The sequence below is a fragment of the Lontra canadensis genome, unplaced genomic scaffold (genome assembly GCF_010015895.1).
Source record: "Lontra canadensis isolate GAN:19392208 unplaced genomic scaffold, GSC_riverotter_1.0 scaffold94, whole genome shotgun sequence".
In the NCBI taxonomy this organism is placed as follows: Eukaryota; Metazoa; Chordata; class Mammalia; order Carnivora; family Mustelidae; genus Lontra; species Lontra canadensis.
The window spans coordinates 6,110,470-6,124,681 of NW_022631088.1; the positions used below are offsets into that span (position 1 = coordinate 6,110,470).

The 14,212-nt window shown below is 55.6% G+C and overlaps 1 protein-coding gene across 1 annotated transcript; it reads left to right on the forward strand.

The window, feature by feature from the left end:
* Positions 1-4,499: 4,499 nt before the first annotated feature.
* On the forward strand, positions 4,500-11,907 carry MESD (mesoderm development LRP chaperone). Its single transcript, XM_032836995.1, has 3 exons — positions 4,500-4,733; positions 10,147-10,379; positions 11,628-11,907. Exons 1-3 carry the CDS (start codon positions 4,533-4,535, stop codon positions 11,893-11,895), a joined length of 702 nt encoding a protein of 233 aa, XP_032692886.1. The 5' UTR covers positions 4,500-4,532; the 3' UTR covers positions 11,896-11,907.
* Positions 11,908-14,212: the final 2,305 nt, after the last annotated feature.

Here is a 14,212-nt window from a genome sequence, read left to right on the forward strand (position 1 = left end):
ATAACTGGGCTATTTTCCTATGCAGACGTATGCATAGCTGTATGATTTTAATACCGTTCTATAACATTTTATTTAACAATTCAAACGAACATTTTTAATATGAACAGATGAACACCTATGAATCCTAGGTAACGACTGTGATGTTTTCCATTGCATACGTGGGCTACAGTTTGCCATCTGTACGTGTAGGTTTTTCACAGTCTGAAGTCGCTGAGCATGTCAGGTCCTCCTGCTTTGTGGAAAGCGGGGCATAGGATTATGACAAGGGGCGAATGAAACCATACATCTAAAGGACTCAGGGGACTTTGTGCCACGTGGTAAGCACTCGATTTTATTTGCGGTACCTCGTTTTCATCGTCTGTCTTCTTGGAGTCTGTTCTTGGAAGCAGAATTGCTAATTCCAGGGCGATCTTTCAGATTCTCCAGATCATGGGCTTTCTTTTTCTTTTTTAGGATTTTGATACTTTTCACCTCGTTCTCATGTAGAAAGACTGTACCCCTGGAAGCGAACGGGACTGCTTATTTCCTGAGCATTGTCAACAGTGCACAGGACTTGAATTTATATTCTAGCCCAGATGACGGGTAAACTTATATATCTTGTTTGAATTTGCATTTCTTCGCTACATAGTGAGGTTCTGCAGTTTTTGTTCATGTATAAGCTGGCCATGAACTGATGTTGCACAAATAAAGATACTGTGCGTGGCCTTTCCCCTTCTTTGGCCGGGGAGTTCGTCTTTTTCTTGCTGAGTTGTAAGCTAGTTGTAATTCTACCCTGTCGGAATTTTAATGTACTTTTTGCCTACTTACTGTCACCGTGTTTGGCAAACACGGGTTTTAACTGTTGTCTCATTAGATGAGTCCTACTCTTCTGCTCACAAATAATCAGGTGATCAGGGATGGACTCTCACCGTAGCCTGGGGCAGTCACGTCTCTTCTGGAAATCTGGAATTGCTGCATGTGAGTAAACTGAGGGGCAGCTAAACCTCGGGAGACTCTATTTTGCCTCTCCTTGCACCGGATTCAGAAGTAGCCAAGTGAAGATGGTAAAGAGCCATGGTCTCCCCATGTCCACGTTAGCTCCACCCCCTGGACCCTCCTCCCATTGGTCTCCAAGATTCAGACTTAAATGGTTCATGTCTGGTGCACCAGAGCCTCCAAAACCACGCTGTATCCCTTAGGTCACAGGCGCCCGTTCTGATGGATGAGTACGTACGCCGGTCCCACTTTTCGGTGTCCCGAACATCACAACTGCCTGGCTCCCGACACCGCAGGCAAGTCTTTTCGCAGCCTCCAGGCCAGGCCTCCCTGCTCTGTTGCTGAGTGCCACCAGCCAGGATAAACCCAGATTATCCAGACGGCTGGATGTGAGATTCAATTTTACCATCTGCAGTCACTGAACCACTCAGAGGTGGGGTTAGTATTAAACCCCCGAGCAGTGAGAAGTTCGTGGCTTCCTTCAGCCCATGACCATGCCATCCCTCTCACTTGGGCTCCCCTCCTCTCCTGCCCTACAGCCCTGCCTCGGGCCTGGTCACATCCTCTCTCATCCCATCTGAGCACCCCTGCCTCCAGAGTCCTTTCCAGTGGCTCTTGCCCAGTTTCACGATGTGACTGGCTCGGCAATTACCCCAGTGCGTGCTACATGGGAGAAAGAGACATCTTATCATCCGAGGCACCCGGGACCCCTGATGAATGATATAGTTCCCAAACCAGCATTTCCTCTTATTTAAAATGGGGATATTATTACCATCAGATCCTCCCTTCAGGTCCTGACCTCCTGGAACCCGCATGACACCGACTCGTATCCTTTATCTCCTCTGCTGTTTCAAGCGGGGACCCTGTTACATCAATCATTCCATCAGTGCCTCATCTGCTGGACCGCAGGCCCCCGATAGATAAATTCTCCCCGAGTTGAACTGAGTCAACTTCCAAACACCAAAATGGTGACAGTGAAAAATCAATCCAGATGTTTTCATATCCGTGGATTATAAACTGACTTGATTTGTTCCTTCGATGAAAGTCAGTAGCCGTGGAATTTTTTTTATACGATCCCAAGAATTTCTGTGAAACACTAAATGACCCTCTCCCCCCCCTCCCCCCGTATAACCAGATTCTGTGGCCCAGGACTCTCCACACTTTTGCACCTTCGCTTGGCCGCTGGCAAAATAAATGACCGGCAGGACCCCTCCCAGCAGAGCACATGACCGACCACAGCTGCTCATGTGTTTTAGCGTGACTGAACCCGGACAGGGCTTCGAGCCACTGGGTGGAGCCGTGTGCCCTGGGGAGAAAGCTTATGACATTTCCCCTATGATTTCAGAAAAGAAAAGGAAAGAGAAAAAAAAAAACAAAAACCTTTTTCTTAGAGACTCTGCTCCATGTCAGTAAAAAACGTCATCATCTGTATACGTAGAGATGCACGCATGGGGACAGGCAAGGTCACCCAGCTCTGCAGCGGGACAGAATTCACACACAATTGTCCTCAGGGTGAAAGGGAGGCACAGACATGTCCACGGCCACCTCCTCTCTTCCCGTGATAACACAATCCCGCTTTTATCTGGGGTGACGACGTATACAACTAGAAGACCGTGTCCCAGCCTCCTCTCTCTGCAGGGCTCAGCTCTGGCAGAACTGAGCAGACTGCTTAAAGGAAGCAAACTCGGTAGAAAAGTGGGCTCCTTGACACCTCCCCTCCTTCCACCTTCTCGTCGCAGGGGCTCCAGTCACCATTGCGGAACCCGCAGTGAACTTGAGGACAGAAACCACGGCCTGTGGAATGGAGCAGGGTAAGGAGGCGGCTGGGTGCCAGGGGACTGAGGAGCTCCAGGACCAGCCCTCCAGGCTTCTGTTTCCGCTTCTGAGAAAGAGACATGAAACACTGACAGCAAAGCCCTCTCTCTGGGCGAAGCCACTTTAAAAGGAGCGCGGTTTTCTGTTACATGCAGCTTAGGAGTCTAATCCTAGAAGTGGGGATCTACTCATTTGCTAGGGCTGCCGTAAGAGTGTGACAGAGCAGGTGGCTTCAACGACAGGACACATTTCCTTACTGTTCTGGAGGCTGCAAGTCCCTGACTGAGGGGCTGGCAGGGTTGGTGTCTCTGGAGACCTTTCTCCTTCACTGTGAATGGCCGCATTCTCCCTGTGTCTTCCCATGTCGCTCCCCTATAGGACCGTGACCTAATCTCTTCTCGTAGAAGAGCATAGTGCATTGGGACCCATCTTCGCAACCTCATTTTAACTTAGTTACTTCTTTAAAGACTCTGTGTCCAAACACAGTCACATTCTAGGGGACTGTGATTAGCACTTCAACATAGGAAATCTGGGGACGATACAGTTCAGCCCATAATAGAAAGCATGAATAAAGAGGTTTATTGTGGCTCTTTTTTTTTTTTTTGGTAATAGCATAAAAATTGGTAATAAGTGTCCATAAACGGGGGTGGGGGTAATAGGGGAGTAAACTACTGGTGTATTAATAGAGAAGCATGCTATACCTACTGAAGAATGAAGAAGGGAAGTTCATTTGTCCTGTTGCGAAGTGGAAGACACTTAAGGAGCCAACATGCTTACCAGTACGTCCACTCTGCTGTAGGCATACGGGTGGATGCAACGGAATTCGAACGGATCACGTTCCCAGTGACGTGCGGATGTTTACGAATGCATAGACAAACGGGTACTGACGAACGAAACTGGAGTACAGTGGTGGGGCGGAGGGGAACGTTTGGAACTTTGCGGCATGTCGAGTATCCTACAACTGCAATCAGTGCTTCGTGTCTTTCTTGCGTGATTAAAACTTTACGAGAAAGACCAGCGAACGCATCTCTGGTCCGGGCTCTTCCAAAATAAGAAGCAAACACACGAAAATGGTCCAACCTCAGAAGGCATTAGTCCGAGCCTACAGTACTGGGTTAAAATCAGACGAAATACTGAAACTGTCCTAAAAATAAAAGGTAATCTTTTGGGGGGGGGGGGTCCTCGCGTGCCAGAGAGGGCGGTGATCCTGCGAAGCCGAGCTGGACCGAGCGCAAAGCCGCGTCCAGGCGTGGCCTCGGGACGAGCCGAGCTACCTGCCGCTCGCTCGCAGGGCAGCCGCGGGAGACGGAGAGCCGGCGTCCGTGCACACCGGCCCGGCTTCCCCGGAGCCCAGGCGGCTCCCAGGACTGCACCTCTGGGTCCTCTCGCAGGCCGCACGGCGAGGCCCCGCGAGGCGCTGTCCGGGGCTCCCGGAGGCCCTGGAGGGGCTGGTGGACGTGGCCTGAGCCGCACGGAGAAGAGGCCAGGCCTCCGCGAGCAGACGGGCGGAAGACCCGCGCTGACCCGGCTCGGGCCGACACCCCCATCCGGACCGCGGGAGGGACCCGGGGGGCGGGGCGGGGCCAAGATGGCGCGGGGGCGGGGCTCCTGGAGGCGGGTACGAAGCGGGGCCTGGTAGGCCGGCGCGGGGGCTGGGGGCGGGCCAGGGGGCGGGGCCCGGCGGGGCTGGGGGCGGGGCCCGGCGGCGCGCGCACTGCTGGTCTCCGCGGCGGCGGGCGAAGATGGCGGCCTCCGGCTGGGCGAGCGCGGCCCTGGTCCTCCTCTGCGCCTCCGACCTGCTGCTGCCGCCGCTGCCGCCCAGGGCCTCCGCTGCCGAGGGCGCGGCCCGGACGCCCGGCGAGGCCAGCCCGCCTCCGCGGAAGAAGAAGGACATCCGCGACTACAACGACGCGGACATGGCGCGTCTCCTGGAGCAGTGGGAGGTCCGCGCGCGCGCACTGGGCCGGCCCCGCCGCGTCCCGGGCCCCGTTCCCGCTGACCCCCCGCGCCCTCCGCCGCCCCGCCCGGGTGTCTCCCGGCTCCCTGACGGCCCCTCTGCCCAGGCCTCCCTGCTGGCTGCCGCGCGCGAGCCGCCGCCGCCCCGCAGCGCCCCCGCCGCCCCCCGCCCCAGGGTCCCCCCAGGACGGTCCTGCCCCGCTTCCCGGGCCACGCCGGTCCCGGGCCGGCCCTCACGCCTCTGCCCTTGGATACCTTCAGTGCGGGGGCCCCGCGGTCAGTGGGCCCGGCACGTGGGGAGGGGGCCCTTCCCGCTCTGCTCGGGGATGGGGGTGGGGTGGGAGAGCGAGGGTCATCCCAGCTTCAATTGTTGGCCCGACTTCAGGTCAGCAGGACTTCGGGCTTCTCACTGCTGTGTTCTCTGCCGAGAGTTTTGTAGTTTGGGGGGGGGCGGTGGCTTCCTTTTGGGAGCGGGGGTGGAAGCAAGGGCTGGTGGCTCTCAAGAAACTCGCATTTCCTTTAAAGGAGCAGAGGCGTGTTTGCGAGAGTGGGTTTTCGGTTCCTTACGTGCATGCACCCGAGTGTGTAATCTTTTTAGAGAAAGTTCAGCAAAGGAGAACATGTGCCTTTTTCCCTTGCAAAGGCGGTTGGATGGTCCCGGCTGATTTGCGTGGCTGGTGGAGTGGTCAGAAACGTGGGTTCTGCTCACTGTGTATCTTGGGCAAGCCCTGTTTCCTCTCTAGGCCTCAGGTTCCTTATCTGCAGAATGAGGTTTCACCGGATGAAGCCTTCCCACGCTGGTGTCTTTATTTTGTGGGTATCTCTGTGCGCGTGGTCCTTTCTGATAGAGGCTTTCAGTTTAAAATACCGTCTGAGGAGTTGGGCTGGGAGGGAGCAGACTTGGACTTTCGTATGTTATCAGCCCTGATGGTGAGATCGGGGTGGATTTGGGTGTGCACCCCACGGACGAGGAGGGAACTCCGTGCGGCAGTTCCTTCCCCCTTTCCTGTCTCCCTTTCTGTCCTGTCTCTTTATGGACTTGAGCAAATGAAGGTTTTGATACCCCAGTGTAAGAACACTACCTCTTGAAGAAATCCTATGCCGGAAATACTAAGACTGGGAGCTAGGCAAGAGGGGGTGCGGTGGAGACGAGCCAGATGTCCCACTGTCAGGAACTAGGTGACAGGACGAGTAACCCTGATACAATCTGGAACTGCTGAGTTTGTAAAAAGGAAGAAAGGGACTTTGGCCTTTCAAAAGGTCCCAGGGAGGAAATGGTATTTTAGGTACTGGAGGAGGGCGTGGGAGCTGGGCCACAGGAGCTGGGCCACAGGAGCTGAGCCACAGGAGCTGAGGGTGGGGCATGAGGGAAAGGGGCAGAAGGTGCCAATGGTAATTGTCCAGGCTCTGGAATCGGACTGCAGGGTCTCAGAGCACTTGTGAGATTCACTACGGAAGAACCTGTCCATGCTTTAGTTTCCTTATCTGCAAAATGAAGACATTAGTCATACCCGCCCCAGAGTAGCGGGAGGATTAGCTTTAAGAAAGCCGGGGTAGAAGGTAGGGTAGCGCAACTCCCACTGGAAGCCGTGGGCATGTCAATCTTCTGGTAGCTTAGCTGGAAAAAGCTCTGTCCGAAGTTAAGGGTGGGAAGGTTGGTGGGGACCAGGTCGGCCTGGACCTCGAATGCTCTGGGGTCTGCACTTTGTTTAGAAGGCAGTACGCGGTCGCTGATGAGTTTGCAAAGCCGCATGACCCAAATATGGGGATACAGGGACGCTCACACGTGATCATCCCTACCTTCGGACGGAAGTGTGCGTTCACTCTCTCGTGTTCCCTCTGTATGCGGACAGTTTTCTAGCTGAGAGCATAGTATCGGTGTAATTTTCTGCTGTTCATTTTTTCACTGGATAGATTGAGCATTTCCCCACGGCTACTGCGTAGTGTTCATCATACCCTTTAAAGGCTTCACCCTGGAGCGGGTGTTTCTGCTGTGCTAGGTTTTCGAGTAGGGGATATCGTGGTTAGAAAAATGGGTTGGTTGGCAAAGGTTCGGACGGATGGGCAGGGAGAGAATCTGAGGGCAGAAACGACTCCTTGGTGAATGTTTACTGAGTTTTCATTAGCTAACCGGACTGCTCAGAGCACATTCACTGATCTCACGCTCTCGCCCTGTTTCCTAGATGGTGACAGGGAAGCTCAGAGAGGCTCAGTAACTTGCCCAAGGTCACACAGCAAGTAAACTGGATTTCAGACTTTGTCATTTGACTTGCAAGGCTGTCCTTTTAACGCTCTCACTGCGGTGTCATCCACACTGGTGAACAGAAGAGCAAATGACAGGTAGTGAGGAGGGCCTGGGTTGAGCCAGAAGCTGCAGGATCGAGCAGAAGGGAGACATGTGAGAGATCGTACGCTCAGCTTGGTGGCTGGTGGGTTGTGTGACCAGGCAGGAGACAGCATGTCTGCTCAAAGCACTGGTGTTGAATCAGCTTTACCGCTTGGTAACTGTGACTCTCCCTTTCCTTAACTGTAAAGCCAGAAACATCCCCCTTGGCAGGGTGCGGGATAGACCAAGTGAGCTAATGTTTGCAGACACTCCACAAACGGGAGCTCTGCCCCCACGCCCCCAGCTGTGATTTTTTCCTCCCCCAGTGGCGAACCCTGAATCCATCCCCCAGTTCCTTTCCACCCGTGGGAGAATTGGTGTGCCATGGAGAGGCCTGCCGCACATGTTGGGGGTGGGGATGGGGCAAGGGAACTCTTTCTGCTGTGTTAGACTTAATGCTGAGTCCCAGCTGGTGTAGGAAAACCAAAGGTCGGCCATTCTCTGATGACACTTAACGGTAGGGGCAGGTTGTGGGGAGGGTTCCGGCGCCAGCCATGTGGGCTTGCTCTGCCGTGTCACCCCTGCTGGCATGTGGCCTCGAGTCACATTTGTCTTCTCTGAGGCTCACCCACCCCATGTTCCGCGGGAGCCTTGTAGGGCCGTTCTGAAGCCTGGGCACCAGCTGCTCTGTACATGCTAGCTCGTGGTACCATCATGGACCACGGGAGCAGGGAAAGGATCTGCCGGAAGGGGAGTTGAGCTTTGCAGTGGAGAAGTGGGGAAGCCGGTGGAAAATGCCTAGAGGCAGGGCTGGCCTGGGTCTGGGAATGCCTGGGGTAGGGGCTTGATGGCTTCCTCAGAGAGAGAGATAGGGACAATAGGTCAGATTCTGAAGGGAAGAAGCGGCGGGACTAGTAGAGCCGGATAGGTGGCCATGCTGGGGCACCGTTCTACCCCCACTTATTTTGTAATGGAAACACACATAAAGCTATAAGATGGAAATTTTGTTTGAAGCGGTCCGTACCCTTGCTGTACGCACTGGACTTCTGATTACTTAGTTTTCATTAAATGCCTCCTGTGACCTACTGGGTTAATTTCCTGAGCTCTTAAGTGGAATCAGTGTGAAAAACGCAAATGTCCTAGGTTCCTGAGCCAGCCAGAAGTCTTGAGGTGTTTTAAGGAGACCGTAACAGATGTTACAGAGAAGTAAGAGTAGAACGAAGACGGAAACAGCCGGTGATTTAGGCGGCCGGGCCGTCCCGCCTGATCTTGTTAGTGGGTTCCCATAGGTGGTTGGAGGTGTGATTCCTGGGGCCAGCACAGGCTGTTTACTGCTTGTCTTTATGTCATTGAATCCCCAGACCCTAGGAGGGAGATGCCACCCCGCTTCCCATTATGGGTGAGGAAAGGGATTTTCTAAGCCACCCCAGATCCCCTCATGGGACAGCTGAGCCCTTGACCGCAGAGTGCCATCAGCTCACAAAGCAAAAGGAGAAAGAAAAACGGGTCAGGTGGGAGGGTCGCAGAGTTGAGGAAAGCTTGGTATGTCGTGTGCGGTCACACTGGTGGGGCCCTGGGGGTCACCTAGCTCTGCTTTTCTTTTTATAGATGAGGAAGCAGGCCCAGGGGAGTAAGGAGTCCTATGCGAGGCCAGCCAGGTGGTGAGGTGGGTTAACGCTAGATCCCAGATCGAATGAATGGGGGCCGGCTCCAGGCTCTGCTGTAGAAGGCTCTTGTGCTCCCCCTTTATTAAAAATATTTTAAAAGTCCATTATTGTTGATTTGTCAAGAGGACCATGGAAGAGCGTTACAGGGACTCTGTTTCATTTTAGGTTGGTCGTTTTTCATTTTTTTCGGTAACAGCTGTATTGAGAGGTAATTCACTTGCCGCACAATTCAGCCATTTAAAGCGCACATTTCAGTGGTGTTTTCATAGCGTCGTGCAGCTGTCACCTGCCTCAATTTTAGAACCTTGCCATCGCCCCAGAAACAAAATCTCTTCTCGCTCCCCCTCCCCCACATCTCCCAGCCCTGCAGCCGCCCCAGGCACTTTGATGAGTGACTTCTGTCACTTAGTATAGTGTTTTCAGGGACCACCCACCAGTCATTCATTTCTTTTTATGGCTGGGATTATTAGTCTTTTCTCCGAGGAGCTCTGGCTTTTACGTATTTTTATTTATCAGTCTGTTTACCTGCCCGCCTACCTGTGAAAAGTCACGTGTTCCCTCTGGTGCCTCCCAGTCCCAGCCTGATGCCACAGGGAGTGCTCGTCCCCCTTCCGTGCCTAGAACTCCCTTCCCCAAAGTGGAGAACGGAATTGCCATTATCCTTAATATATTTACTTATCCGTGGGAGGAAGCCTAGAATTCTCGCACAGTAGTTTGAGGCTTGCTAGTTCACATCACTGCAAGAACCAAGCCTGTTAACTAGAACTGACTGTTTGTTCACGGTTCTTACTGTTTAGTTAACGTTGGTATACGTGGAATGCAGATTTTAAGTGTAGGGTGCTATGAATTTTGACAAAAGGTTACACCTGTGTCGTCCACGCCACCATCAAGATAGAGGACAGTCCCGTAACCTCAGAAAGTTCCCTTGTGTCCCTTCTCAGTCAGCCCCATCTCATTCTGCCTCTCGGGGATCACCACTGTTTCTGGTTTCTGTCATCCTAGGTTAATTGTGTTCGATCTTGAACTTTAGATAACAGGCTTGTTAGCACGTCTGATTTTTGTGCCCGGCGTTGGTGCCTAAGTCCTGTCTTTCCAAGGTCTGGGTCACATCTTCATTGCTGTGTTGCAGCTCATTGTAGGACCGAAGCAGAACGTGGTCCTTTTTACACTCTGCCATGCTGGGTAGATTCTTCCAGAGGCAAAGAGCTGATAAGCCATCGTGCAGGGTCTCTGGTGACCTGGAGTGACGGGTGCTAAGTCCTGCTGGAGACTAGGCCTTCACCTAGAGGTTGAATAAGGGTGGGAACTGGGTTTCCTTTCTCTTGGGAGAACTTAAGTCGTACGCGTGCACCTGCCGGCCCGCGAGCGCGTCTGATCACGCGCGTGCTCTGTGCTCTCTTCTTGTAGAAGGATGACGACATAGAAGAAGGGGATCTCCCAGAGCACAAGAGACCCTCGGCGCCCATCGACTTCTCACAGATAGACCCGGGCAAGCCCGAGAGCATCCTGAAGATGACCAAGAAGGGGAAGACGCTCATGATGTTTGTCACCGTGTCCGGAAGCCCCACGGAGAAGGAGACGGAGGAGATCACCAGCCTCTGGCAGGGCAGTCTCTTCAATGCCAACTACGACGTGCAGAGGTAACGCCCCGGCAGTCCGGCTGGGGTCGCGGCAGGCTGTGCCAGGCCGCCTCCCGTGGCCGCAGGGGCGTGTCCTTGCTGACAGTCCTCGCCTCATGCCCTGGCCTCTCCTGTCTCCTGTCTCTTTCTTTCTCTATCTCTCTTTTTAGAAGAGCGTTTATTGTTGGTCACAGCCCCAAGCTTTTTTATACTGTCTCATTTGGTCCTGAAGTTTTCTTTCTCTTTGTATCTTTAACTTTCCTGTCGTCGGAGTGGAGCGGACACGCGATGTCACGCGAGTGTCAGGTGCCCGGCCTGGCGCTCCAGCAGCCGCGTGCTCTGCCCCCTGCGGGGGTTGCTCCCGGCGGTCACCACCCAGCTCTGTGACGGGGCCACGGGCCCTGCATTGTGCCTTTGTCCCCAGGATGGTGGCGTTAACGGTCACTTTATCTGAGGGAGGTGGAGCAGGTTAGCGTCTGCGGGACAGATGTGGCACAGCCTGACGGTGCGCCCTGGGGTCCCTCTGTGGGGGGCGCATCCACGCTCAGGCTGGGAGCCTACGGCCGGAGGAAGGTGAAGGGTGCGGTGCTCGGCCCAGTGCTGAGGATTTGCCTTTTTCCTCCCCAGTAACGGTCCTGAAATTCAGGGTCTTCCCATGTCCCGGTTTCAGAGAGAAGAGCAGTGAGAAAATAAGAAGGAGCACTTAGTGCCCACGAGGGCGTGGTGCTGTGTAGGCCTCTGTCTGCTCGTCTTCGCCCCTGAGGACCTGCTGAGTGCTGGCCTACATGTGACCCTCCGGGCTCGGGATCTCTGTCCAGTGACCCAGTGTATCTCTGCGCCTTCACGGCCCCTTACCGCGACCCAGCCTAAGCCCGTGGTTTTCACCCTTTGTCCGCAGAAGGCTTTGGGCAGAGGAAACCTTCACTGGGTGCCTCAGGACGCAAAACAGATTCAAGGGGTAACCGCCTCCCGCAGCCCCGGGGGTTCCCCCAGACCCCTCGCCGACGCTGTCTCAGCGCGGGCGTCCACTCCACACACGGCCGGGTTCCGCGTGTCTGGGGTTGAGCGGACGCGTGAAACCCTTCAGTCGGCTTGTGCTTTTGAACCTTAATGTCAATAGCTACTTGGCCTTGAAAACTACAGGTTTTTCTTCTGTAGTTTTGTTGGATTTGGGGGGATTATTTTTTCTGGTTACGTGCCGCGGAGCGGCTCTGCCCATGAACGCTTTACTGGTGTGTTCTCACCCTACGATCGCATGTCTCTGTCAAGGTTCATCGTGGGATCAGACCGCGCCATCTTCATGCTTCGTGACGGGAGCTACGCCTGGGAGATCAAGGACTTTCTGGTCAGCCAGGACAGGTGCGCCGACGTAACCCTCGAGGGGCAGGTGTACCCCGGCAGAGGCGGGGGAAACAAAGAGAAGAATAAAACAAAGCAGGAGAAGGGCAGGAAGCAGCAGGAGGGGGCCCCGAAGTCTCGGGCCACCAAGGCTGCAAAGGAAGACAATCGAGCTGGGAGCAAGAGGGAGGAGCTGTGAGCAGCCACCACGGCCCCTTCAGAGGAGCCCTTGGGACGGAAGACAGCTCCCCGGTCGGGGCGGGCACGGGCACCCCTCGCCGAGGACATCCTGCTTTCTTCTGGAAAGGCTGTGCCCATAGGACCAGTTTGTGGTCCACGTGAGAAGAACTGTCTGAAAGGCTTCAAGAAAGAAGACGGGGTCTTGTCATTCACGTTGACAATGACACATTCGCATTTACTTAAAGTCACTGTACGTGGGAGCCCGACTTGCTCTTCCTGTTTGGGTATGGGGGTGTCACTGACTCCTACGGCCACGCTTCCGTCACCACGCCGGCCCTGGCCCACGGGCGCGCCGGGTCTGTGCTTCCTTCCTTTCTGTTCACCGGGGCCGCCGCGTGCTGACCAGACAGACGCAGACTGGGCGGGACCGGGCTCTTTGGGCTGCACACGTGGCCTTCGGGATTGTCGTGAAGCCCTCCGAGGGAGCCCTGCACGCGCTCGGGGGTCTGAGTGTGCGGCGGGATGGCAGGGTGTCTGACCCCCCACGTCGGTCGGAGGACACCACGCGGCCGTCCTTTACTTTGAATCCCGTGGGGGCTGTCGGTCCGTGTGTGGGTTTCTGCGGTCCGTCAGGTCCGGGTTGGGTTTCCTGTCCTGCGTGGGGCTCGCGCGTGCCGCGTCACGGGACGGTGCTGAGGGTGGGCGGCGGGAGTCAGCAGGTGGGACGGGAGGCTCCGCGACCTCACTCACCTCTGCTCGTTCTTTGATGAAGTGCCTCCACTTGTCGCGTCCTGTGCTGCGGGCGCGCCACCCGCTCCTGCCGGGTGTGGCTTCCTGCGTCAGGCCGGCAGGATCTCGCTGCCGGTGTCGTTGGTGAGAACTAAAATTACTTGTACGAGACTTCGGTTGTGACTTTATCAAATCAAAAATAGCACATGTGCGTGGTTCCAAACGTGACTGAAGGAAGGTACAAAGTGGCAAGTTCGTGCCTACCCCTGCCACTGCCTCCTCTCAGGGGAAGCTCCTGTTAAGTCGTTTCTAAGAAAAAAAAAGAAGTTCGCTCAGCACCTTGTAGTGGCGTGTTCCTTCCAGCCTCCGTGTCCCCTGACTGGGCAGGTCTTCGGGTTCTCTGGGCTGAAGCGCGCCGTCTGGCTTCGCAGGTCTGTGCCGCGGCCGGACGGTCACCCCGCCTCCACCTGCCCTCCCTGGCGGCCTAAAGTCGTCAGGCCCGGTCAAAGCTAATCCCAGGGTCCGTGTGCACGAGCCCCCTTGGGAGGAGGGCTTCCTTGCGTCTCCCACACCTCGAGTGGGGTGAGGGGGGCCGGTGCACGGGGCTGGAGCTGCAGCCACCGGGCCTCGTCCCGACAAGGGCTGTCCGAGCCCCTGAGTGCAGCCCCGGAGGCCGTCTGCCAGCTCTGGGTGCTCTCTGGCCGAGACACAACTCTTGTGGTTGGATCGCGGTTTCAGCCGGACGCGGGGAGTGTACCTCCGCACTGCGCTAAGGGAGCCTGTGTTTCCTCGTGGTCTTCCCACGTCAGGGTGTCCTAACCTCACTGCTCCCCGTGCAATGTGCAGCCATGTCAGCCAGTGCTTGGAGCGTCTGTGAACGTGCTGGGCACGTCTGGGCGCCAGGGACAGTGTAGATGCAGCCCCTGCTGTCCTGAAACGTGATGACCTGGTGGGGGAAGAAAAGGACTCATCACGCACAAAACGGCAACTGTTAGATGCAAGAGGTGCACAGTGCCGGGAGGTGGGATGGAGGCAGAGGAACCGTCTGTGCAAAGGCCCTGTGGTTAGGAGCAGAGGAGGGATGGCAGGAAGCCAAGAGGAGTCGGGCGTAGTGCAGTATCCCCATAAAGAGGGAAGAGGTACGCGGATCTTATCTGAAGGGCAAATCCCTGGCAGTGGAACTGCTGGAAGAAACCAGACGGAACATTCTGGTCTGTTCCGAGCAGTTTAATTCACGCAGCTTTCTGCTCCTCGCTCCTCCGCGCTGCTGGGCAGCGTGCCAGGTGGGGTTGGAGATGCAGACCCCGCAACCCCGTTGGCGGCCCCATACGGCTGGAGGTGCCAGGCGGCCACACCTGTGCCCCGGCTCCCCATTCCACGCCGACGGGCGAGCTGGGGAACCTCCGAACACTTCTGGCCCCAGCCTCCGAGGCGTCCCTGCTGTGAACTGTCCGGCCCGGCCGACATGCAGACTCAGCGGCCTTGGGCGGGGGCCGTCCGGAACGTCGGCGTATCCTGCTGGTGTGAGCTAAAGTTTGTCGAAAACAAAGTCAGCGGGACTTTCTGACTTTCTGATTGGCGGTCCTGCCTTGATCTAATATACCTGC

Coding starts and splice junctions, on each gene's coding strand:
- MESD (XM_032836995.1), top strand. CDS start 4,533: ATGGCGGCCTCCGGCTGGGCGAGCGCGGCCCTGGTCCTCCTCTGCGCC. Junction 4,734..10,146: donor GTCTCCTGGAGCAGTGGGAG/GTCCGCGCGCGC, acceptor CTCTTCTTGTAG/AAGGATGACGACATAGAAGA. Junction 10,380..11,627: donor GCCAACTACGACGTGCAGAG/GTAACGCCCCGG, acceptor GTCTCTGTCAAG/GTTCATCGTGGGATCAGACC.